The following is a 26,394-nucleotide window of genomic DNA, read 5'->3' as shown; positions in this document are numbered from 1 at the left end:
TATATATATATATATATATATATATTTCAAAGTAAAATGTATCATGTTCCCAAATATCATGAATTACTAAGTAATAAGTATCATTAAGGTTTTGGGGAGTCGCACCATGTGACATTTTACAAGCAAAAAAAAAAAAAAAAGAAAGAAAAAAAGAAATTTAACTGAAAATAAAAATTAACTGAGTGAAATCAACTGAAATTTTTAGAAACTAACTGACCTTGATAGACAGTCATGGGCTCCCTCTCTATGATATCATTTCTTGTTAAATTCTGTATAAATTCCCTATACAAAGAGTGAAAAATTTAAGGGGGTCTGAATACTTTCCGTACCCACTGTATATATAAGAGAGAGAAGGAGAGAGAGGGACTTGTGTCTCTTTTGTGGTTTTCGGACCAGAAGTTTGACTGCTATCACATAACACCACACTTATTAGGATGAACACCATTAAAACAAGGTATATGTTTTTCAACATAAACTGTTTCATAAGTTATCTTCCTGAGATCTGACCTTGGCTCCCGGTCCGTCCTCGCTCCCCAGCTCCTGCGACACCCTGCTGGCCAGACTCATGGCTGAAATCCTTCTGGGCTGCGTCACCACCACATTGCAAGGCTGCGCGGCCTCCCCATTAGCCAGGAGCTCCTCCAGGATGAACTGAGGAATCTGTGTGCTCTTCCCGCTTCCCGTCTCCCCAGCGATCACCAGCACACGGTGGCGCCACAGAGCCTCGAGCGCCTGCTGTCGGTGCTGGAAAACAGGCAGCTGCTCCCTCTCAGCCAGCAGCCTGCGAGCCAGAATTTTACAAGCAAAAAAAAAAAGAAAGAAAAAAAGAAATTTAACTGAAAATAAAAATTAACTGAGTGAAATCAACTGAAATTTTTAGAAACTAACTGACCTTGATAGACAGTCATGGGCTCCCTCTCTATGATATCATTTCTTGTTAAATTCTGTATAAATTCCCTATAAATATGATGCCAAATTACTTAAGGCTTTCGTTTTATAAAGAATTTACTATTATATATAGATAATAATTAAAAGAAAAGGATTGTCAAAATGCTTAATAAGGTTTTAATTTTTATAAATTTTATAATTTTAATAAGCAGTTTTGTTAAAATATTTTACATAAATAACAATTAGAAGCAATAATAATAATAATTAGTTTTAGTTTTATTTCTTTATTATACTATAAGGACAGTTGTATCACCCTGACATTTGTAATCTCCCCACACCCTAAAAACATCAAAAATGTATTTTAATTCAATATAAACATGCACATCAAGTGTTTTAATCAAGTAATGCTGCGTCACCACCACATTGCAAGGCTGCGCGGCCTCCCCATTAGCCAGGAGCTCCTCCAGGATGAACTGAGGAATCTGTGTGCTCTTCCCGCTTCCCGTCTCCCCAGCGATCACCAGCACACGGTGGCGCCACAGAGCCTCGAGCGCCTGCTGTCGGTGCTGGAAAACAGGCAGCTGCTCCCTCTCAGCCAGCAGCCTGCGAGCCAGAGCCGAGCTCCGCAGTTTGAGGAGCAGCCTCCGGGAAGCCTCCTCCGCCTCGAGGCCTCCTCCGCGCTGGGGCTCGTGGTCCTCCTGCGTGTCCAGGTTCTCCCAGGAGTCCTCCGCTTCGGCGTCCTGAAGACGATCCTGTGGCTCGGCCTGCGGTTGGAGGGTCTGCTGCTGTTTGAGGCGGGCGAGCAGACGTGCGATGAACTGGTCGCGTGGTTTGTTGATGGCGGAGCGGGTTTGCTCCTCTTCTTTTTGATCGCCGTCTTGCCACTCAAGCCACACGTCACGGTAGGTGGGCGGCAGAAGCTGATGCACCGACTAATGGAGATCAAAGGAGGGATAAAATGAATGAAATACATAAACTGTATGTTTAATATGTGAATGTAGTGTTTTGAAACTCGCCTGTCCTTTGACTAGGTTATAAAGAGCAAGCGTGGCTCCTAAGTGCTGGGCCTGCATGCCGTCTTCAGTCAGGATAGTGGGACAAACCTCCAAAACATCATTAGGCCTCTGAATACGAACTCTGACAGGAATGACACATAGCCTGACACTCAAATCTGCATTCAATATACAATTAGAATCCAGATGCAATGTTAATGCAACATACTTGCATTTCCAGTATCTGCCGACTGCAACTTTCCCGAAGGATGGCGGAGGGCTCTTTGGGAGGTTCTTCCTGCACCAATCAATCAGAAACTGTTTTGGTGACTTGCCAGTCCAGCTCCTTGATGTGTAGTCAAAGTTACGAATGTCTTTGGGCTCTTTCTTCTTTTTCTCCGCTAGAGTATCAACAATGACAAATCAGATTGACACGGTTCAATATAACTGTCAAGACATGAAGAAAAAACATTAATATCTGGCAATGCACTACCTAGGCACAATAACAGCATATCACAGCATAAAATACAATTCATTATAAAATGAAAAAATAACTAAAATAAACACACAACGAATACACAATAATGTAAAATATGATATGAAATAATTATTAAATTTAATGATAAAAAAATATAAAATATCATAAAATAATAAACAAAAAACATGAAACATCATGACATAGCATAAAATAAAATAACCAAAATAAACTAAAAATAACAACAGAAAAAAACTAACAATATGTAAAATAACATTGCATAAAACAAAATCAAATGTAAAATATCACAATATAACAAAATAAACATAGTCTAACATATCACAAAATAAAACACCAACAACAAAAAACATAAAATACAATGAAATAACAACAATATAAAGTAACAAAATAAAATTATATAGAACTATAATACAAAATATAATAAAACACACAAAACAAATGTTAAAAAAGTTTTATTTCTTTTATACAAATGTAAAAAGCATAAAACATAACAGCATAAAATGTAAATAACATAAAAATTACATTAAAGCATTAAAATGTAATTAAACATCAAAATAATAACAACAAACACAATAAAATAACAAAATAAAATGAAAAATAAATAAAATAAACAAATCAAGCAAAATAACAGTATACCACAAGCAACATAATAATACAATAAATAAAATAGCATAACATAGCATAAAATAAGCACAATACAATAACAGCATGAAATAACAACATAAACAAAGCAACATAAATATCATAAAATAAAAATCAACATCATTAAAAAATAAATACAATTAAATTAAACTTAAAAAAAGGATACATTGTAATGATACAATGATACAAAAATAATCTTACCTTTTTCTGCTGGCGGTGTGTCTGCTTGCTCGAAGAGGTTGAAGTTGAGTTCCTCCTTGCCATCAGTGAGTGCAACTGGCTTCTTTTCCTCTTTAGGAGCGTCTTTAACTTTGACAGCTGAGTTAAACATTGGATGACTCTCCAAAGACTTCATTTCTGTAATGTAAACAAACACTATTGAGAAACAAATTCATGGCAACACTTTCTCAAGTTCTACAATGAACAAATGCCCTGAAAGATAGAAAACACTGCAGAGACCTTGCTGGATGACTCTGATCCGATCTTGCGCCGTCCTCTGCCCTGCTTTGTCTTTCTTGGCTTTAGATTCTGCGGCCATCTCCTTCGCATCATACAGCTGAGCGGCCAGCAGCAGGTATCTGTCATTCTGCAGGAAGAGCATGAGAACTTACGGGAAGCTGCTGATGTAACAGTGACATAATGTGGAAACCAGACTGAGTAAAACTCACAGGATCAAACTTCTCGTCCAGCTCGGGGTTAAACACACTTGCGTCCTTGTTTTCATCTTCCTCACTGCTCTGATCTTCAGATTGTTCAGCGTAGCGCAGTATCCACTCCTTCATACTGTCACCGTTGTCTTTTACAGACGTCTGTCATTAAATAAAATGTTTTTGAGCTTTTTTTTTTAAATCTCAAAAGGTTAAATGAATAGTTCACCCTAAAATGAAAATTTGCTGAAAACTTACAGAGTTAGCAGATTTGGAGACTTGCTCAGCAATGGATCCTCTGCAGTGAATGGGTGCCGTCAGAATGAGAGTCCAAACAGCTGATAAAAACATAACATTAATCCACAAGAAATCCACACCACTCCAGTCCATCAGTTAACATCTTGTGAAGTGAACAGCTGTGTTTGTAAGAAACTTCAAACCATTTCTTCCACATAAAAAATGAATTTGCTATCCATAATATTGCTTTCTCTCATCTGAATCATGAGAGAAATATGCACAGAACAAGCACCGTTTACAAGTGAAAACAGTCCAAAATAGTTCTTAACAAATATGTTGGTGGATTTTGATGTGCGAGGACAACAGGGGATGGGCTTTTTTTTAGAGGAAGTGTTATTATGGATTATGGATGCATATTTTGGCCAGAAGTTAAAACATCTTAATGATGCTTTTGGCTTCACAAGATGTTAACTGATGGACTGGAGTGGTGTGGATTATTGTGATGTTTTTATCAGCTGTTTGGACTCTCATTCTGACGGCACCCATTCACTGCAGAGGATCCACTGGTGAGCAAGTCATGTAATGCTACATTTCTCCAAATCTGTTCTGATGAAGAAACAAACTCATCTACATCTGGGATGGCCTGAGGGTGAGTACATTGTCAGGAAATGTTCATTTTTGGGTGAACTACTCCTTTAAGGAAAATGTGATTCTCATGACACTTTAACACACCTTTGCCTTTGGTTTGTCCTCCTCTTTAGACGCTTCTTTCTTGGTCACTGTTTGTTTCTCGTCCTCTTTAGGAGGCTGGAACTTGGGTCGACTCTTCTGTTTCTCCTCCTGCATCTTTTGGCTGAATCCCTCCGGTAGCTCATCTTTAATTACAGAAAAGCACAAATCAAAACCAGGGTTTATGTTTAAAGAGCAGTACATAAGTTTGTGACTACAATCTGAACCTTTTACCATCTCTGAGATTCAGACAGAGCCAGTCGAGCGCTGAGGTCAGGTCGCCTCCATACAGCATACTGCTCTTCATGGCCTCCTCGATGTGCTCGGTCTTGAACTGGAACTTCTGCAGAGCTGTATACAGATCCTGCCAAACAATATATATGATGGATGTTCTTCAGATAATCTTACATAATAAATAACACAAGATATTATTTATTTTTTGCAATTCAAGATGAAACCGAAAAGAATTACCAGCAACTTTTTGGAGGTGAGTCTCCCAGATATTGGTCCTTTATCGGAATGTTCTTGTCTGTATTCATTAATTAACTTGATGACCTTCTTCTCCAGTTCTGGTTGGATAACAACCTTCACACATGCAAAAAACTATTAATATTGTAAGACAAGGCACAGATGCATATTGTCAAAAAAGACGTTGATGCTCAAACAAACATTCAGAATTTGGGGTTAGTATGATTTTTTTTTAATGTTTTAAAAGTCTCAAATTGAATCAAGGAAAATCTTATATGACCTCTTTATTGTGAGACTTACCTTCAGTATTGATTTATCAGACACACTGCTAGTGTCAGTCTGTGCATTAGTGTTAAGACTATATGTTTTGGGAGCTACAAGAAAAAAAAAAGATCAAATATTAAAGGCATTTGCAGACAAACTGTCAAGACGTGAAATATATTCTAAAACTAGGCAAAAATTACTGCATAATAACCTACTGATTATTACATTCCACTGTACATCTAAATTCAAATAAGTAGAAATTCAATACAATTTTGAATCATATATTGTCCTGTTTAATCAATTAAATTTTTAAAATGAAGTCTGACCTCTGGGTTTGTTTTCCTTCATGGTTGATTTGTCATTATTTGGTCTCTGTTGCTGTTTTTTGCCGGTGGATTCAGTTGCCGCTGCATTGGTTGCATTCTCAGCAGCAGCAGCCGGCTGCACACTCGTGGGAGCTGCTGCTGACTTCTTCTTCTTCCCACCCATTGCGGAAAAAAGTGTGTGTTAATGATCAATACACAAAATTACCCACATTTCTATTAACAAAAAAATGTATAGCTGGAAAATGGTAAAGAAGACGCTGCTGTCAGCCAGCTAAGCCAACTCTGTTACAGTTTGTGTGAAGACTGAAACTATTGAAGCCTTTGTCAAAATAAAAGTTCAGCTGAAACTTTAGAAAATCTCGGATTTTTGGAACTTTATGCATGAGCAGTGTTTCGTATAGTGTTATGTTTATGTAAATAATGTGTTAATTAATATATAATAACTTTGTCCGTCGCTTTAAGATTTATTTTGGAAATGACATTAGGCGATTTCTTTAACCAATATGTATACAAAATATTTTTTTAATTATTAAAAATTAGTGAACCCATCCGTTCGTCTTGCATAAAAAGTAAATGTACAAACATCTAATAAATAACAATAAACAACAACAACACCAACAAAGTTTCTTTTCTTTTTTTTTTTTTTTACTAAAAATACATTATTATGCATTGTTTAACACTGCGGGTTTATTAATCAAAACCTGTCACTTGAGAAGTGTTTAAATAAAACTAATTCAATTTCAAAATTTAAATTACGTCAAATTCCTTAATTAATTTTTTATTTTTATTTATTTATTTTGAAAAGTCTTTTGTTGCGTGTCTTTTACCGCGGCTCACTTCACACGTGTGACCATTGGTATGTCATTTCCGGCACGCGGCCTGCGCATCGCACTGTGGGAGTTGTGTCTGTTTGAAGCCATGGCGGACGCCTTTGGAGAAGATTTGTTCAGCGTGTTTGATGAAGAACAGGCCGGTTCTAGCAAAAAAGCCACTCCAAAGTCCGCAGCTCAGGCAGGGTAGGTGAACGAACGGGATGTATGATTGTTTTGCGTAACTAATCTCTAGACAGGCCTACTGTAACGTTAGTATTTGACTGGTCGTATTGAGGACGTGACGCGCACGCATGCATAGATAAATAGAAACTCAATAATCTCACAGTATCGGCCCTTTACACTTATAATCCAGCTTTCGGCATTTCGTGTTTGGACAGTCTCTTGCTGTTATTTTTAATGCAGCGGTTTTACGTAATTACGTTTGTGTGCATTTTGTAGTGAAGGAGCTTGCCTCGTTAAAATCTCGTAGACTTGTTTGTGACCCCGGACCACAAAACCAGTCATAAGGGTAAATTTTTTGAAATTGAGATTTATTCATCATCTGAAAGCTGAATAAATAATCTTTCCATTGATGTATGGTTTGTTAGGACAATATTTGGCCGAGATACAACTATTTGAAAATCTGGAATCTTGAGGGTGCAAAAAAATAAAAAATATAATGATTTTTGGCATAAAAGAAAAATCAATCATTTTGACCCATGCAGTGTATTGCTGGCTATTGCTACAAATATACCTGTGCTACTTATGACTGGTTTTGTCGTCCAGGGTCACATATGTTCAAACACAACTGTCAAGAAACTCCAGTGTAAACACACGACCTTTTATCTATCTATCTATCTATCTATCTGTCTGTCTGTCTATTAAGTTACACTACAAAACACTTAGCAATGCCCTGGAAACCACCTAGAATGGTTGAGAAATGTTCAGATGAGCACTGTGTGGCTGTGGAGTGAATCTTTGGTGTTTTCACTTCTAATAGAAAGACTCCTGATAAAGGCGGTAAACAGCAGGGCGATTCAGCAGCTGTGCACAAAAGAGATGCTGACAATGACGGGCCAGATGAGGAGGTGCTCGGGAAAAGACAGAAGCTGGAAACGGTGTCAGCTGAGGAGATCAAGTAAGATTGGCGTACTTGTGTTTATGTACTGCTTCTGATGAATGTCTGAAATGCTTCTTAGTGTGCTTGAACAGGTGGATTTATATAGTGGTTTTACAGATTAATCGGCACCAATAGTTGCTTTTTGGAACTGCCAGTTATTGGCGTAAGTCACGGTTCCTCAAATCTTTTCTTAAAGTTGATCTCAAACTCTAATCATACTCACCTACCTGTGATTTTTCGAGTGATCCTGAAGAGCTTGATTAGCTTGCTCAGGGTTGGTTAATCAATTGTGATATTTTGGCATATGACGTAATACATTTGGCACTGGAGGGTTTCACAATTGAAATGAGAAAAGGCTGTTTTCAGTTTTATAGTTGTTTTGTTAACTTTTAGAAACTTAAAGAAACATAATAGGTCAAATAAGTAATAAAATAAAAATAATACATATTTGTCAGTAGCTGATGAAACAGCCATTTTTATGTAGTGTGTTTTGTTAGATAAAAATTTTCATCATCATTATTGTGCATTTTTCTATATTATTAAAAAAAATTATGCGTGTATATTCACTTGGAAGGAGGGTTTTATAATCCATAAGAACAGCCTGTTTTCAGTTTTTCAGAAAAAAAAGTCAAAATATAATTCGTTTATACCAGCGGTGGCGAACCCCGGTCCTGGAGAGCGGCAGCCCCGCAGAGTTCAGCTCCAACCCTAATTAAAACTCACCTGCCTGTAGCTTTCTAGTAACCCTTCAGACCTTGATTAGCTTGTTCAGGTGTGTTTAATTAGGGTTGAAGCAAAACTCTGCAGGGCTGCGGCTCTCCAGGACTGACGTTCGCCACCCCTGGTTTATACTATCAGCTGATTTTTCAGTTTTCCAATCTTAATTATTGGTATGGACAAAATCCACTGTTAGTTGACCTGGAGTAATTCTTATCATTTGCATCTGTGTCATCCTTCAGTCTGTCAGAGCTCATGCCTAAAGTGAAGGCGGAGCAGGTGGAGACAGTGGAGGGCTGCACTCATGAGGTAAATACACAAACACAGTGGAGAAAAAATACATCTCTGTTGAATGTCCATGCTGTGACCCAGTCTTCCTTTCTCAGGTGGTTCTTCCTGCAGACGAGGAATACACTCCACTGAAACCACGTGTTGGAAAAGCAGCTAAGGTAATCTAATAAACCTCACTGAACATCCTCCGACAACATCGATGCTTTGCCTTTGTTTAAACAAGTTTTGCTTTCCTAATGCAGGAGTACCCCTTCATACTCGACCCTTTCCAGCGTGAGGCCATCCTGTGCATCGATAACAACCAGTCTGTGCTTGTGTCGGCTCACACATCGGCAGGAAAGACCGTGTGTGCGGAGTGAGTGTCCATTAGACCAAAATATTGTCTGTGTGCAGTTTTAAAAATCAGTTCCTTAGATCTAAGTGTGTTTCCTTCTGCACGCAGGTATGCCATTGCTCTGGCTCTCCGAGAAAAGCAGCGAGTGATCTTCACAAGCCCCATCAAAGCTCTGAGCAATCAGAAGTACAGAGAGATGTACGAAGAGTTCCAGGATGTGGGTCTGATGACCGGTGACGTCACCATTAACCCCACGGCTTCCTGCCTGGTTATGACCACCGAGGTGAGACAGCGGCCCGTTATCTGCTGGAACACCAACCACTGGTTCTTTAGTTATTTATTGCTTTGTTGGGGTGTTTTCTTTCAGATTTTGAGGAGCATGCTGTACAGAGGGTCAGAGGTTATGAGGGAGGTGGCGTGGGTCATCTTTGATGAGATCCATTACATGAGAGACTCAGGTGGGTTGTATTTAATGTTTCATCGGCATAAGTTTCATGAAATATTGGCCATTTATACACTGCAGCTAAATTTGGCTGTCACTTCACCTTTTAGTGCTTAATCCTGTTTCGTACACACACTTCAGTAATTTATGGGAGTGACAACCACATTCTACAACCGAAAATCAGATAGCGATAACCGCATTTGCAGAAATTCTACACAGTGTGTACAGAACTGAATGGAACAACCAGTTCCATTAATGATGTATTTAAAGGGATAGTTCACCCACAATTTCTGGGTGAATTATCCCTTTAAATACTTATCAGAGTTGTGTCTGTTTTCTGTATATGTGGTGCAAGAAATCACAGTGAATCAGTTACAATTTGACTCATTAGTGTTGCCAGATCTTGCTAAAAAAAACAACAACAAATAAGATCAAGCCCATAATAAACTTAAATCCAAACCACATTCTACAACCGAAAATCAGATAGCGATAACCGCATTTGCAGAAATTCTACACAGTGTGTACAGAACTGAATGGAACAACCAGTTCCATTAATGATGTATTTAAAGGGATAGTTCACCCACAATTTCTGGGTGAATTATCCCTTTAAATACTTATCAGAGTTGTCTGTTTTCTGTATATGTGGTGCAAGAAATCACAGTGAATCAGTTACAATTTGACTCATTAGTGTTGCCAGATCTTGCTAAAAAAACCAACAACAAATAAGATCAAGCCCATAATAAACTTAAATCCAAACATGTTCTACTTTATTGACTCCATAAACTGAATCGCTTTATGAGCCAAAAGATGCTTAAAAAGTGTTGCTTCTAAGTGAAGATGGCAGCCCTTCAAGAGCACACTCTGCCAAGCGGCCTTCCAAACAGAAACAAAATGATGACAGCTCTGTTTGTGTGCTGTAATATTACTTTGGTCAATAATGGCAGATACCAAACACTGAAGAGGGAAAAACTCTGCTGTGGTTACAATGGTGTCAGTCATCACAGACCGTTTCGAGAGTGAGTTCTGCTCTACACACAAAACTGCAATTCAGGAGATACACTCCCATATATAAATGTGGTTGTCACTCCTAAAACTTCACAGTGTGTGTATGTGGCCATTATGACATGCATATAAGTTTTTTGTATGTTAGCTGTGTCACTGAGTTAGTTTTTCTGGGTCACATGACCTGCAGAGCGTGGAGTGGTCTGGGAGGAAACCATCATCCTTCTGCCGGACAACGTGCATCATGTCTTCCTGTCTGCCACCATTCCCAACGCTCGACAGTTTGCCGAGTGGATTTGTCACCTTCACAAACAGGTGGATCATCACTCTAGCAAACTCTTAGAACACTTTAGTAACCACCCAACAACAGCCTAGAATGCTTTCTCAAAAATACTAACCTCTTCTTTTACCAACACACTTTAGCAGTGTTCTAACATCCAGTTTTTTAAATGGAAATAAGTACTAAAATTACTAAATCTGAAATAAAAATGAATTTCAGCTAAATAGAAATGTAAAAACAGAAACTAATGAAAATTTGTCAAATGCACATAACAAAAGTTGCTTGTGTTTACGTGCAGCCCTGCCACGTGGTGTATACAGACTACCGCCCCACTCCACTGCAGCACTATGTCTTTCCAGCAGGGGGCGATGGACTCCACCTTGTTGTGGATGAGAACGTAAGTAGCCAATACTTTGGAAAGCTGCATTTAACGCCTTTATTCCGTCATCAGAGATGAAGGTTAAACACACCCCAATGATCTCGGGTGTGTGCCGTCCTCTGTGTTACAGAATGGAATTTGTGTTCTATTATCTGTCATGGGTGTAGTATTGGAACTTGGTTATTTCAAGAGTGGCACGTCTAGATGTAATTCAACACAGATTCTGAAAGCTGGAATATCTGTGTGTGTGTGTGTGTGTTGCATAACTTCCAAGCCACAACCAACGCAACAAGCTGATCAAGTTTAAGAAAATATTCCTAGTATGATTGCAGTTATGTAATCATATTTTTATGGTTTTTCATGTCAGGGAGAGTTCAGAGAAGACAATTTTAACACAGCAATGCAGGTCCTGAGGGACGCAGGGGACACGGGAGGCAATGCTGGGGGCAAATGGGACCCCAAAGGCAGAAAGGGTGGAACCAAAGGTTGGTATTCAACAGTCAACATGAAATCAAAATAACACAGTCAGTATTTTTTCAAAAATAGTTGCTCTATTCTAGCATCTGACGCCCACTTTCAAGATCCAATCAATTTCTAATGATTAAAATTAAGTTGGACTCATCATTTTATTATTTTAATTTGTTTTAATACCCAGATTTTGCTAGTACAATGGGTTGTGAACTGTTCCATGTAAATTTTAAGGTTAAATTGTGTAAGATTGTGCAGTGATGGGCTCTAAACCCTCAGTTCAGTCACTAGTTCAGATAAATGGTTAACCTTAGATGGACTACCATTGGTTTGCTGTGAATTGTGCGTATTGACTGATCCGAATCATCAATTTGGAACTGTTTACACCAATTTTAATGTCCATTTTTGCACAAAAAGTCAGCTGTTGATTGTTTGTGCTGATATAAAGCACAAAATAGTCTGAAATGCTGGGAACATGCTTCATGCTGTATTAAAAATTGCTTCTGTTTTGTTTGTTTGTTTTCTTGGTTTGTTTTTTCTCTTAGGTCCATCCAATGTCTTTAAGATTGTGAAGATGATCATGGAAAGGAACTTCCAGCCGGTGATTATCTTTAGCTTCAGTAAGAAAGAATGTGAGGCCTACGCACTGCAGGTGGCCAAACTGGATTTCAACACAGGTATTAATGTTATAATAATTAATAATGCTCCTTGCTAATTACTCTTGTTCTTACTTGAGTTAAGGCCTTAAATGGATATCTTTCATCTTTCAGTCACACCTGCAAGGACTGATTCTTTGGTTAAACTAATCCTTGGAAAGAGGCAGAATGTAATTTTTCTTCTTTGAAGAAATATTAGCTTGTTTTTGGTTTTAGAACTAGAAGGTTTATCTCACTCTTATTGCTCAAATATGGGAGCAATGATGATTTATCTCTCCTCTTAATTACAGAGAGGTTAAATAAAATACAAATCATGGCCAGAAACGTCAGAAAAAGAAATGAGCTCAGCTTTGGGCTGTTTGTGGGGAATTTTTCATATTTGAAACGGTTACTGGGAGTTCTTTATCAAATATTCATCTGTTTGAAACGGAATCTGTTACAGAGCCAAATGCATGAACGTGGCCCTTCAAAATCAAAGTCTGTTGACGTGTCAAGCCTTCTGTTCCCTTTTGAGAGAAACGGACAGCATGCACAACTTTGTCTTCAGAAGTGTCACCACTTCCCATAGTGCTTTAATTAGCAAGACCTAATTGGACTTTGTTTTTAAAGTGACTGATGTGGTGCCCACAGAAGCGTTGCATTATAGTGGATTTTTAAACATGTTTTGGTTGAGAAATAGCGTGCACTTAAGACTAGAAGTCTTTGGCCTTTGATGGTGTATGTGTGAGCACTTCGGACCGCACTAGCAGTCAAACGCACAGCTGTTACTGTTTTGCGAGTCTTGCTTGAGGTGGGGAGAGTGTTTTCATTGGCTCTATCTTAGCACATGTCATCATAAGAGCTTTCCAGCTCAAGTGTGATTTTGTACAGGGTTTCCAGAACATTTTCATCATTTCCAGCATGCAAAAGTGCAGTTGGTTTTCCAATCTTTTGAGGAGTTGCTTAAGCAGTGACCACTACAGAGATATTGTGGTCTCAAGTAATGTTGTTGTCATACTGGGATAGTCAGATGCTTGTATTAATCTGTATCATTGGTTCTCAACTGGTTGGTCTGTTCTTTTGTTGATGGAAGAGAAAAAACAATGCTAAATGCAAACAATAAAATCACCTAACCATATGGTCATGCATAAAATAGCTAAATAAACTTGCGAGGAGGATAAAGTCCAAAGTGTCAAGGTGGTACAACTGGCCTGATATCAAAAGGCCAGATTACCTTAAGTGCTTTGGTTTGTTTTCAGTATTTTTTCTTGGAAGAAAAAACATTTATTTACCAAATCAAAGTCATGTGGTACAACCAATATACAGACCCTGCAGAGGTCATTTAGTCTCTTAAAATATCAAAGTTTGACCTTGTTACTTTATGACTTAGAAAGGTTGTCAGGTTTTAAAAAAATTCATTTTGGTACAACCTCCCAAAAATATAACATTTGTGAATGAATACATACAATTTTAATTATTCCTGAAATGTGTTAAATGCTTCTGAAAGATTATTTGTTGTGTATATATACAACACCATAATATCTTAAGACTTTTTATTATTACAAATTTTACTGCCTAAAGAATACAAGTTAAGTTTTCTTAAACATCTGGCAGTGTATGTGAATGATTTATTAATGATCAGTTTTTAAGGAATCGCATTGAACTGAATGAAATTATTATATCGTGAAAATGAATATATCAGTGTTTGGTATCATTCAGATACTATATTCTTTTGAATAATTGTTTTTGTGTTTTTATTTTAACTTAAGTTAAAATTTTAACTAGTTTTTTTTAATACTAGCTGTGTGTTTTAGTTGTTTTTAGTAGCTATTTTTATGTGCCTAATTAAAAAAAACTGTTTTATTTTATTTATTAAAACAAGTGTTTAATAAATAGTGTTACACTACATTAAAATGAGTAATGTTGCAACTTGCTGAAATAAAACATTTTATTTTATTTTTTGGTTTCGTTTTAGTTTCAGTTTTAATTACATTTAATAAGCCTGGAATACAGTATATGTGTTAATGTTGTTAAAAAAAAGTTACATTTATTTAATTGCACAAAATTTGGCAGCTGTTATTGCTGTTGTTTTAATAAGCTTCAATAATTTATTTTAAACCCTTTTATTGTTCATTGTTGACAATTTTGGCATTGTGTTGGGTTACAATTTGATGACCTAAAGCAAAGCCAGTTGAGAACCGCTGCTCTATATTTAGTTTGTATTTTGTTATGCTGTGAATTTGAATGTGCTAAGCCTACTGGGATCCGACTACGCCACGTGCTGCAGGCAGAAATAGAGATGTTCTAATCCTTCATGACACACTGTTTCTAGACTCTGTTTGGAGCAAGAAAATGGCAGCTCTCCCTTTCCCCAGTACACTTTATGAATATTTTATTTTTCTCCATCTCAGTCTATACGCTGCCTCCACTATGTGTATATATCTCTTTGGTTTGTAGTGTGTTTCAAGCAATCATGAAAGGTCCTCTGAGCATCTGTATAAAACACACACACACACACACACACACACCTACCTTTGTTATGCTGGCTGTGTTTCAGAGATCGTTACACTGACACATGCACACTGAAGTATTCCAGTGTGCATCTGATGTTTGATTTCTAATTTCTCTGTCCAACTCCAGACGACGAGAAGAAACTGGTGGAAGAAGTGTTCAACAACGCCACAGACTGCCTGTCTGATGAAGACAAAAAGCTGCCACAGGTAGACTTCTGTGTTTTGTACAATGTTGTTAAGTGGTCTATGTCGATGATAAAATAAGTTTACTAATTTATTTGTTACCATCATAAGCTGATAACTTGTTTGCCTAAATATTGATGAATGGTGAGTACTTCAACAAAAAAATGGGAGTGAGTTGCTCAAATTGACATTAATTAAGGGAATAGTTCAGTTTTTTTCTCGCTCTCAGGGCATCCAAGATGTAGAACAGTTTTGGAGAAATTCAGCATTACATCACTTGTTCATCAGTGGATCCTCTGGAGTGAATGGGTGCCGTCAGAGTGAGAGTCCAAACAGCTGATAAAAACCATCATGATAATCCACGTGACTCCAGTCATTAGGATGTTTTTAACTTCAAACCATTGCTTCCAGCTAATATATGAGTACTCTATCCATAATAATGCTTTCTCCAGTGAAAAAGTCATCTTGTCTGAATCAGGAGAGAAATATGCCCGAACAAGCACTGTTGACAAGTGAAAACAGTCCAAAAGTCCAGTTCTAAACAAATATGTTAATGGATTTTGTCATTGTTTAAAGTTAAAAAGCCTTGATGATTGGTGTGGATTTTTGCAATGTTTTTATCAGCTTTTTGGACTCTGATGGCACCCATTCGCTGCAGAGGATCCATTGGTGGCCAAGTGACATAATGCTAAATTTCTCCAAGTCTGTTCAGATGCATAAACAAACTCATCAACATATTGGATGGCCTAATGGTAAATACTTTTTCCACATATTTGTGTTTTTTTTGGGTGAGCTACATTTCTTTAACACATGACACATACATGACATTTATATTTAGTTATATTTACAATCATTCCATCAATGTTTTTAAAATAAGCCAACTTGAACAGCCTGTGCTTTCCTTTAAAACATTAACTATGCATTAATAACATCAAGATTTAAAAATAATTTAAAACCTTTTTTTCTTATTCTGAAAAACATGGTAAAAGTCTTTTAACAGCAGCACTGGGACATTGTGAAATGCAAGTCCTTGTCCAGTGGGATGCACTGCCATATTAATAAGAATTGAAATGTTACCACATTTTTGGGTGACATTTTTTAATTAAATGGTACTAAATTACACCAAACTCAGAATTGCTAATAAATCTATTTTCATCTTATTGACTACCCTAAAATGTTTCCCACATGCACCACGTTAAGTTTTTAAGATGTTAAAAGTCTCCCATTATTAACATCCAGTACTTTTTTTTTTAGCAAGTTTTTCTGTTTTAGCTAAATATTCACTTAATCTTGTAAGCTGTTGGTAATTGAAGGTCTGCCACACAAACCACGACAAAAGTCGGGCAGTGCGTGTTAAACTTGTTTGAGGTGACTGGGTGTTTTAGCAAATCCCAAAATGGTTTCAAGAGGCTCTTAAAACTTTCCACTCTCTCTTCGGGTCCTCCTGTTACTCCTACACCATATTTCCTCCACTTCTACATTTCAACAATGCTGTCATCCATTTCCACATTGCAGGACAGCAGTATTTGGCTCGTACTCATGTAGTAGAGGTGCTGATCTCAGATCAGATGGTCTTCATGCATGCTGCTCTGTCAGTGTGAAGATAAACCGATCCTCCATCAGAACTCCTGCTGTTGGAGGATGAGTGATTACAGAACTAGTTCAACTATGCTGTTTGTGTAAATGTTGCCTTTATGAGGAACGGACCATCCTTCAACTTGACCCTTGTCTGATTGTTCTCAATGACATATTTCTGCGAGCTTATTCTGAGCTCCTTATGCTGCTGACCCAGATTTGCCTTTGTGGATATTTTCACTTCCCTGACACAGAAATTATAGATTTTAATTTATTCTATGTTGTTTTGGAAAAATATTATACAATATATGAAAATTATTACTTAAATAACATTACTTTTTGAATGAGAGAAAAAATGTAGTTCATATGTCATAATTAATAACACTTTATTATTATTAATAGTAATTATAAATGTATTATTATTATAGCAAGATATATGCAGTTAAAATAGAACCACATAACATTAACTACTATAAAACTATACATTCATTAAACTATTTATTTTTGGGATGCTTTTAGGGACCCTGTCCCTGGGGCCATCCTTGCATTTAGATCCATTACTTTTTTTAAGGCTTATTTTCTTATAAAGGTTTTTTTTACATTTTTAAAAAAAATTTTTTATTGTGTGGTACGGTATTTTAGACTCTGTATGTAATAATGAATAAATATGCATTGTTTTGGGGATAATTCACCCAAAAAATTCAAATTGTCATTCTTGTGTAGAACAAAAAAGGAGAAATGTAGAAGAATCTCCTAGCTGCTCTTTTCCACACATTTTCCAAAACACAGCTGTGAATTACCATTCATTCTCATCATGTGGTAGCGTTTAGCTCAAACTTTTTGTATTCCATACAAGTAAGGTTGAGTAGACCGAGTCAGACTTTTCATTTTTAGGTGACCCATTTCTTGAAAATGTTGTACTTTTTGTTCATGCCTTGAAAAGTTTCAGGTCTTGGTGTTAATAGGGCTTTAAGCTGGTCTTGATTAGCTACACTATGCTAATCTGACTGAGCTGTGAACACAGTAATAATGTGACCTGGAAGAGTCCTGAAGCTGTGTGTGTTTAATTGGGATTGTTTCTCAACAGGTGGAGCATGTTCTGCCGTTGCTGAAGAGAGGAATTGGAATTCATCATGGCGGCCTTCTCCCGATCCTGAAAGAGACCATTGAGATCCTGTTCTCTGAGGGGCTGCTAAAGGTGAGATCCTTCAAGCAACCCTCAAACGACTGGAAGCACTTTTGTGTAATGGTGGATAAACACTTTCACCTTGACTACTAAACATTGAGTCATTCATAACTGACAACCTTTTTCAAGTTTTGTTTTGTTTTGATTGATGTCAGTTTTGTTTTCTTTGATATTGTTTGGTTTGTTTTTTGTTAGTTTTTTTACATTCACTTTCGTTTGGTTTTTATTTTTGTTTGGTTCTTTTTATTTACTCATCCTCTTGTTTTTCCTGTGTGAAATTCTCTCATGGAACACAAATAAGAATTTTCTATGTTCCTATGTTTTCTATGCTCCATGATCTATGTTCCAAGTCTTCTGACGTCATATGTTAGCTTTGTGTGAGGAACATGAAAATAAAGTCATTAATTACTCTGCAGAAGCTCCAAGAAAAATGCCATTTTAATGTTATTTGATGGCAAATTTCAGTAGGGTCTTGCATATTTTGTGTCATTGACATCAAAGTTATTTAAGTTAATTCATTTGTATATTCAATACAGTGAATTGTGTGTTTCCCACACAAAATGATCACTTGACTTCAGATATCCATTGTATCAACTAATATTACTTGTGTATGCATGTGTGTGTGTATTTAAATACATTTTGGTTGGGTTTGCAGCAAAAATAACATTATTATATTCATTTACTGTGATTAAAAGATTTAGGTCACACTGACCACCCAAGAGCAGCCAGGTTATTCTTCAAAGTTTGTTTTGTGTTTCATGGAAGAAAAGTCATATAGGTTTGAACTTGAGCCAAAAAGTTTTGGTTTTTGGGTGAACTGCCACTTTAACACACCTCACCTAGTATCTTTGCCAAAGTTTTCATCATCTTCAACATTTTCAACATCTTTCTCTCTGTCGTTCTTTAGGCCTTGTTTGCTACAGAAACATTTGCCATGGGAATCAACATGCCTGCGAGAACCGTGCTCTTCACCAGTGCGCGCAAATTTGACGGCAAAGACTTCCGCTGGGTAAATCGCAAACGTTATCCTCTGTCCTGCTTCTCATAGTAATCGCTAATCAAATTTCCAAATGCATTTGCTTGCCTCTTCGTCCATCGTTGCACAGAGAGGACACGGGGTCGAGCAACAGTGCCGTCCAAGCTGCCACGTATTGTTTGCGTGAGTGTGAGGCAATGACTCAAGCTGTTGTGAATAAAAGAGGCCCTTGGTTTTTATAATCCGGCAGCGAGTGAGCGATGGAAGCTGCCATCTAAAACGTTTTGTAAGGAACATCTGGTATCCATGAGTCTGCCAGAAAACGCACGCTCAAGGTTTTGGCTAACCGATCGCAGGCACTGAACCCCTCTGGGACGTTTAGCAGTTAATAGAAGATAAAACTGATCTGGGGTCAGCGGCGGGTTGCTGTAATAAAGTGGAGGAACGTTAGGAGGGGTTATCAGGCAAAAACAATATTTGCCAAACGAATGTGCTGATATGTTACATTGTTTGAGGCTGGTGCCAGATTGTGATTTATCAGAGCCGTACCAGTAAGGAACTTTCAGATGGAAACCTTATCGTTTGGGCAACTGCAGATGTTTCCCCAGAGCAAAATCTATTAACAACCACATCTTGCGGTGATTTTACCACCATTATGCACGTCAAATTCCTGATTAATGGAAAACATAAAAATCAGACAAATTTCGAAGTTGAAGTATACACTGATGTTCAAAAGTTTAGGGTCAGTAAGATTTAAAAAAAGAAAGAAGTTAACACTTTAGTATTGGGACCAATTCTCACTATTAAGTAGTTGCTTATTAACATGCCTTTTATTAACATATTGTCTGTTTATTAATACTTATAAAGCACATTCTGCATGACCATATTCTACATACCTAATTCTGCCCGTTACCTAAACTTAACAACTAACTTACTAACTATTAATAAGCAGCAAATTAGGAGGTTGAGACAAAAGTCATAGTTAATGGTTTGCTAATAGCTAGAATTGGACCTTAAAATAAAGTGTGAACAGAAAGAATGAAGACTGGACAACTTGTAATTATATTTCACTATTACTCTTTTACTGTATTTTTGATCAAATAAATGCAGTCAAGAGACATCTTTCAAAAACATTTTTAAAAATGAAAAAAAAAAAGTGATTTGACATCCATTTAACATGAAATTAAAATTGACTCTTTTTACTTTCTTAAAATACCCATTCCTGGTTTTATTGTGAACAATTCATCAATTTTGGTCCCTGGTGATTTTACAGTTTCATAGCCATATTTCATGAACTACTAGATTTCTATAAACATTAACTACACATAAAATGGAACAACAAACTGATAACAAAAATAAGAAACTTTATTTAAATAATCTAATGAATGTGGTGCACCGTACTTTTGGGATTCTTCTTTTACAGTTGGTTTATTGTAAATACAATTTTACTATAAACTGCATAGATTGCCTTGTTCAGTATAATTTGATAGATTTTTGTTGGAGATATTCAAAAACAGTATTTACCGTAAAATTATGCATATTATACTGTTAAATAAAAAAAAAATCTGTATATGGCAAGTTATCTTTAACCAATAAGATGTTTTTGCTGGGGTTTTTTCACGTTCTTTGTCTAGTAAAAGTACATTTTTTGCAGTGCTCATTTTATTGCTTTTTTATATATTTGTTAAGTAAAATTATTTTCTTTTTTTTTTTCAACCCTCCACATTAGATCACCTCCGGAGAGTATATCCAGATGTCAGGACGTGCTGGCAGAAGAGGAATGGACGAGAGGGGAATAGTCATTTTCATGGTGGATGAGAAGATGAGCCCTGCGGTGGGCAAACAGTTACTGAAGGTAACGCTCCAAATCGAACATGATGACTGATTTAGTTTTTGGGTGAACTGTTCCTTTTAAGTTCTCCACGTTTTGTTCACACTGATGCAAAAACTCTCTGATCCTAAACCCCTTATCCCCACTCTAAGCTTTGGCACCCTCTGTAAAGGGCCGTCCCATTCATTAATACACTCTTTAACATGACGTCCATAAGTTCTCTTGGTCTCACATGCCTGCCTGCCAGGATTCGTCCCTGCGGACTCCCGATCCCCCCTCTGAAGCATCCCATCTCTGCTTGGGGTCCATTAAAGTATTGCTCAATGCCTTCCTTCCTGACTGAATTTGAATTATATTTCATCATGGTTCTGCTGTAAAGTTTCCAAGAGAGTACTAGGAAAGCCATGATACGCCTGTAGTGCCTTCTCAGTTTTCTCTTCTAAGTCCTGCTCTTTGTTGCAAAACCTGTTGATTAATAGACGGAGCTGTGTGGTTTTCTTACTCTTCGTGTGGTCAAGGCTTCAGTGGTTGATTGTTGTATATTTAGGGGTTCAAGCACGCAGTGCTGAAACCCTATTGTAATTGTTAGGATTTTTATTATTACTATTATTATTACGCCGTAAAACTGATCGTGCAGACCAAACCGTAAGGCCTAGAGACTTGAAACTTGGCCAGATCATAGAGCTCAATTTGGGGAGAAGTTGACAAAGTCTCGTCGCAATCGGCCAAAAGGGGTCACTACAGAGCAAAAAACTAAAATTTCAGACATTTTTGAATTGGGCTACTTTAACACTGTTGCCGCGGGTTGTTTTTCATGTCTGCAGGTTAAAGCGACCCCAATAACATGATTTTTAGCCCCTGGAGTGCCACATTTACGAGGGGAACCCCGCCAAAAAAACACGTATTTTACCCCCCAAAACGCGATTTTTACTGGGGACCCCCCCTTGAATGCGATTGGGCTAGTTTTGGGCTAGTTTTAAGTAGCAATTGGGTGGGTTTTGCTGTGAAAACCTGGCAACTCTCGTGATTATTGAATATTCACATTGTTTGATTTTGCTGCTACTGTATTATCAAATATGAAGATAAAATATTGCAATGGTTTTAGTAAGCTTTTAATTTGGCCATTAAGACATTTTAATAGCAGTAAGATGTTTTAATAGCATCTGATACTTTAGTATTAAAACTGTATTTCTGTGAATCAGTTCAAACTGTTTCAGGGAGTCGATTCAAAATTCTGATTCGCCTATTCATTTGTGTCTTTACTTGAAATGTTCATGAATGTTTTTACATGTCATTTTTCATGCGTTGATGCGGTGTAAAAATTTGTTGAAACTTCATGATGGTAATATATTGATATTTGTATTATATCATATTAGTACACTGAATAAATTGAAATTAGTAAATGAATCTTATTTGTTAAATACATACCTTGAGTATTTTATTTGAGTATTTTTATTTCAATTAAACATTTTGAATCTATTTTAAAACAGTGGCTGTTTAGGTGAAATTATGATTTCTCTGAGGAAAAACAACAACATCTAAGCCAGTTTTTAGAACAAATACATGCATTTGAAGATACATTTAACCATGTGACAATATCTGATATCTCTCAGCCCTATTGTTGCAGAAAACATTTTACCTCGTCTACCTCGCACCATATGGGTGTCAGTGGATTGTGTTGGATTCATGTCATATTGATTATTTATTCAGTAGCATCTTTTATTCCTGTAGGGTTCGGCGGATCCTCTGAACAGTGCGTTCCACCTGACCTACAACATGGTGCTCAATCTACTGCGTGTGGAGGAGATCAACCCAGAGTACATGCTGGAGAAATCCTTCTACCAGTTCCAGCACTATAGAGCCGTGCCTGGTGTTGTGGAGAGTAAGAACTATTATGATTTAAAGGAATGTTTCTCATAGTTCAAATTCTGTAATTGTTGATTGTTCATTCACCATTGTAAAAGAGCAGCAGGAAACATTCGTCAAAATATTTTCTTTTGCATTTCATAGAAAAGCCTGTTGGTTGTGGGTTTAGAACAACTCGACTGTTAAAATTCAGTTAAAACTGGCTTTGCTTGCACATATAACCAGTAATTGGGTTGTCACAGCTTTCAGAACTACTTGGATGTTATTTATATCATTCCTATCTTCATTTCTGTTTCTGTGATTCCCACAGAGATGAAAAAGCTGGAGGAGGGGTATAATGCAATACGAATCCCTAATGAAGAGAGCGTGGTGACCTACTACAAGATCCGTCAGCAGCTGGCCAAACTGGGCAAAGAAATTGAGGAATTTATTCACAAACCTAGATACTGCCTGCCTTTCCTGCAGCCGGGCAGACTGGTCAGGGTAAGTGTCCAGCAGCTCTTTCTCTGCACACAAATACAGTTAATGTGTCATCCAAATTTAAACTAACAACTTTTGTTGGAAGGTGTAGCCGTCACAGGCTTGGTTTTCTTGGTTTGTTGAGACACTGAAAATGCTAAACACTCTTTTGGTTTTTCATATCCAGGTGAAAAAAGAAGATCTGGATTTCGGTTGGGGTATAGTCGTCAATTTCCAAAAGAAGACAAATGTCAAGGTATTGCCATATGCTCTTTGTGCTTAAAGCGCCCAACTCAAATGTATTACAAGGGGTCATATATTTTGAGGAATCAAATTTTACTTCATCTTATTACATTGTGACTTGCAGAACTCAAGACTTCCAAGTGAAAAACAAAAAAACATTTTATGAAACTAAGCTGCAAAAATGACTCATTCTGAACCTTGGGGTTTCTGACATCAGTCATGAAGACATGAATACATCAACGCTTGGTTATTAATTTGCCAGCAGCAAACAAAAACCTGAACTACTTCGTTTGTAAAGTGGACATTTTGTGAAAAACTGGATTATGACTGTTTTTGGTGGAGAAAAAAAAGTGATGTCTGTGTTGTAGGCTGCAGTTGGGGATGCTGAGCCGTTATTTGTGGTGGAGGTTCTGCTCCACTGCAGCAAAGACAGCATGAAGAACGCGGCCACGGAGGCAGCCAAACCAGCAGGCCCAGGAGAAAAGGGCGAGATGCAGGTGAGAGAGTGACACTGGGAATTTGAGAGCGAACATGACCCAGAAACGCCACACCAGCCTAGATTTTATGTAGAAACATGGCTTACCTCAGCCATGTACAGGAAGCCACCAAAACAGACTGAGAACAGAGGCCAGAGCTATTAAACATGCAACCCGAACTTATACGATGTTCTTTTTTTGTGGTTTCATTTGTGTTTTAATACAGCGTCCACTATTAACTTGCTGCCATACATACCAGAGATGTGTTAAGAAAATCTAATGCCCATAAAACTGTATTTTGCAGTATTGGATATGTGGTTCATTTTAAATTTAATTAACATGTAATTCAGTGTTAAACAGTAAACAGTGTTATTTTAGTATTATGTAGTATTGTAGTAATTATTAATGTTTTGTGAATTAGCTTAAATTTTTATATGTTCAACCTTAGTAATTCATTTTGTTTTGTGCTTATGTCATTATTTTTATTATATAGTTTTTGTAATGTTATAAAAAGTACATGTACTTCAAATTTTTTCCAAAAGTTTTTCCATTCATTTCAGCTTTATTTAAAATACCATTTTTTTTTAGTTAACAGTAACAACAGTAATCAATATTACAAACAGTCTGTTTTGTGGAATATAAGGGCCTTCCTCCACCAGCTTGTTTTTTGAACGGATGTCAATTGGCAGGAGCTCAAAATGATGGTGCTTATTGCATTTTTACGGCATAATCTACTAGAGAAACTTGTCTGTGTCGCAAAGCATAAAAATCACAAAGCACTTTATTACAACTGTGTTTTTGTCATTCTTTTCCTTTTTTGACCTCTTTCCTCAAACGTTAAGCGATTTAGCTGGAGCTCCAGAGGTTTGAGGCTGGATGGCTTTAGCTGATGGCTCTTGTTTTTCTTCCCTATCCCCGTGGGCTTGTAAACTCTGCTTTGTCGACGCCGGTCCTGCTAAATGTGTTTAGATTGACCCTCCAGCTTCTCGCTGTGGTTTTGGTCATATATGGCCATGGCGTTAAGTTCTTCATGCAGAGGCAGCCAAAGAGGTTTGTCCAATCAGAAGCATTTGTTTGTCGTTCAGGTTGTTCCTGTGATTCTTCATCTCATCACCTCCATTAGCTCTGTGCGCCTCTACATTCCTAAAGACCTGCGGCCGTATGACAACCGACAGAGCATGCTTAAATCCATACAGGTCAGCATATACACACACACACAATGGGTAGATTTGTAATGACATACTATTCTCACTACTTACTTAAAACAAATGTACAGGAGTGTGTGATCATCTCCCCAATATCTATCTTCACAACTCGGCTATTAGCGCTGATAACCATAAGACATCAACACACATCTAAGTTTAGTGATCTCAACTGAGATATTCTGCTCAGATGTGTATTACAGCCAGTCTGTGCTCCTTCACACGGCCTGCCTTTTGCATAAATCTGCCATCAAACCTGGTCAGTGATGAACTGTAATAAGTCCAAACATCTTGATTGTGTTGTTTGCGATTATGGTTGCTGAATAAACGCACTTACGCAACCTCTGTGCTACAATACAAAGCTTTTATTGTTTGTTTTACTTGGAAAAGAAGTTACTTGATTTAATAATGTAAAGTGTTAAGTTATATATTTATTATTTAATTAGTCTGGAGTTGACATTCTCTTCATTTGTGCTCTTAATGCAATAATATGCAATAATTCTGATGACATTTTTTGATCATGATCCAGTATTGTGATTAATCACAATTATTTTGCTTAAAATTATAGTTTAACTATTATGCAGTATGACTAAAATATGAGTAAGTTTTCATTGACTGAAACTAGACTAAAATTCCCAGACCTTTTAGTCTATTAAAACTTGACTAAACCAAAGAAGAAGGAAAAAAAGCAGGTGGCCGATTGCATAAAAAGCTTAGACTAGTCTTACAAGTTAGTCATCTTTTTTTTTTTCTTCAAGACTGGTCATAGCTGCCTTTTTATTTTTATTTTTATTTTTTTTTTAAGTTAGTTACGGTACATAAAAATGTAGACTGGTCTAACTAAACTAATCTAACCCGAAAAATTTGACTCATTACCCCTTAGTTGATTGTTAGTTGGTCAGACTAGTCCTTAAGGCAGTCTCAATAGAAGAAGTCTTAATTCGCCCTTTCACAAGTTAAGGCCTAAAAAGGTCTTAAATTGAAGCTAAAGTTTAAAATCATAGCCATAGTATTAAATGTTATTAAAAAAGGATATTATAAGATGAATACCTAAACCAAATATCCTTAAATCAAGATACATTTGCTTGAAATGCAAACTGAACATACTAAGTATTGTTTTCTGAGAGGTTGAACACATTTAAGTGAGTTTAGGCTTAAAACAAGAACAAGGTACAGTATGTTATTGCCATATTCTAGTGGTTGGAAGCAGAACTATATATGTGCGTATATATGTATGTGTATGTGTGTGTATGTATGTATATATGTGTATGTATATATATGTATGTATGTACATACATATACATATTCAGGGCTCGCAAAATTTAAAAATCGCTGGTAGCCCTTCGGGCAGACATTCTTCAGATTTTGGTAGCTCAAAATGAATTTAAGTAGCCCGAATAAAAAAAACAAACAAAAAGATATCGGCTGACCTTCACTGTGGACAAATCAGCATGATTAAAAACTTCAGTGATCGCTTTTTTTCTTCAAATAACAAGTCAAGAGAGTAGGGGTGCAACAGATCACAAAACCCACGGCTTGGATCATATTGCATTATCATATCAGATTTTGAGGAACAGATCGGGTCATTTTGCAGATGAGCAAAAAAAATATGGTTCTTTATTTTTTTAAATAACAGAATACTACTTCGATGCCACAGCAAAAACTAGTAGCATATAGGGATGTAACGATTCACTCAACTCACGATGCGATGCGAT

At 37.0% G+C, this 26,394-nt stretch overlaps 2 protein-coding genes across 3 annotated transcripts in view; one reads left to right on the top strand and one right to left on the bottom strand.

The window, feature by feature from the left end:
* Positions 1-5,987, bottom strand: part of LOC107744100 (ATP-dependent RNA helicase DHX29-like) — a 15,420-nt gene extending 9,433 nt beyond the window's left edge. Inside the window, exons 1-12 of one of the 2 annotated variants that reach the window (XM_016557588.1) lie at positions 5,690-5,987; positions 5,400-5,473; positions 5,103-5,216; positions 4,866-4,995; positions 4,635-4,777; positions 3,687-3,827; positions 3,478-3,604; positions 3,220-3,375; positions 2,110-2,281; positions 1,905-2,025; positions 1,308-1,820; positions 508-597 (exon numbers count right to left, since the gene is read on the bottom strand). In XM_016557588.1, the coding sequence (XP_016413074.1) occupies positions 508-597; positions 1,308-1,820; positions 1,905-2,025; positions 2,110-2,281; positions 3,220-3,375; positions 3,478-3,604; positions 3,687-3,827; positions 4,635-4,777; positions 4,866-4,995; positions 5,103-5,216; positions 5,400-5,473; positions 5,690-5,852 (1,944 nt within the window). In that variant the 5' untranslated portion in view covers positions 5,853-5,987. Of the gene's footprint in view, positions 1-507; positions 782-1,307; positions 1,821-1,904; positions 2,026-2,109; positions 2,282-3,219; positions 3,376-3,477; positions 3,605-3,686; positions 3,828-4,634; positions 4,778-4,865; positions 4,996-5,102; positions 5,217-5,399; positions 5,474-5,689 lie in introns of both variants that reach the window. The other variant, XM_016557587.1, reaches the window with a different exon arrangement.
* A 539-nt stretch (positions 5,988-6,526) lies between these two features.
* Positions 6,527-26,394, top strand: part of mtrex (Mtr4 exosome RNA helicase) — a 40,068-nt gene continuing 20,200 nt past the window's right edge. The window contains exons 1-20 of the mRNA XM_016557590.1: positions 6,527-6,705; positions 7,502-7,639; positions 8,581-8,647; positions 8,725-8,787; positions 8,872-8,984; positions 9,072-9,246; positions 9,331-9,421; positions 10,598-10,722; positions 10,986-11,084; positions 11,434-11,551; positions 12,080-12,211; positions 14,810-14,889; positions 17,528-17,638; positions 18,534-18,635; positions 20,332-20,457; positions 22,165-22,315; positions 22,610-22,782; positions 22,946-23,014; positions 23,370-23,498; positions 24,563-24,673. Of these exons, the coding sequence (XP_016413076.1) occupies positions 6,548-6,705; positions 7,502-7,639; positions 8,581-8,647; positions 8,725-8,787; positions 8,872-8,984; positions 9,072-9,246; positions 9,331-9,421; positions 10,598-10,722; positions 10,986-11,084; positions 11,434-11,551; positions 12,080-12,211; positions 14,810-14,889; positions 17,528-17,638; positions 18,534-18,635; positions 20,332-20,457; positions 22,165-22,315; positions 22,610-22,782; positions 22,946-23,014; positions 23,370-23,498; positions 24,563-24,673 (2,331 nt within the window). The 5' untranslated portion in view covers positions 6,527-6,547. The remainder of the gene's footprint in view (positions 6,706-7,501; positions 7,640-8,580; positions 8,648-8,724; positions 8,788-8,871; positions 8,985-9,071; positions 9,247-9,330; positions 9,422-10,597; positions 10,723-10,985; positions 11,085-11,433; positions 11,552-12,079; positions 12,212-14,809; positions 14,890-17,527; positions 17,639-18,533; positions 18,636-20,331; positions 20,458-22,164; positions 22,316-22,609; positions 22,783-22,945; positions 23,015-23,369; positions 23,499-24,562; positions 24,674-26,394) is intronic.

This window comes from Sinocyclocheilus rhinocerous, unplaced genomic scaffold (assembly GCF_001515625.1).
Source record: "Sinocyclocheilus rhinocerous isolate Xijiao unplaced genomic scaffold, SAMN03320098_v1.1 scaffold287, whole genome shotgun sequence".
Classification (NCBI taxonomy): domain Eukaryota; kingdom Metazoa; phylum Chordata; class Actinopteri; order Cypriniformes; family Cyprinidae; genus Sinocyclocheilus; species Sinocyclocheilus rhinocerous.
This window is presented reverse-complemented; position numbering and strand designations above follow the sequence as displayed.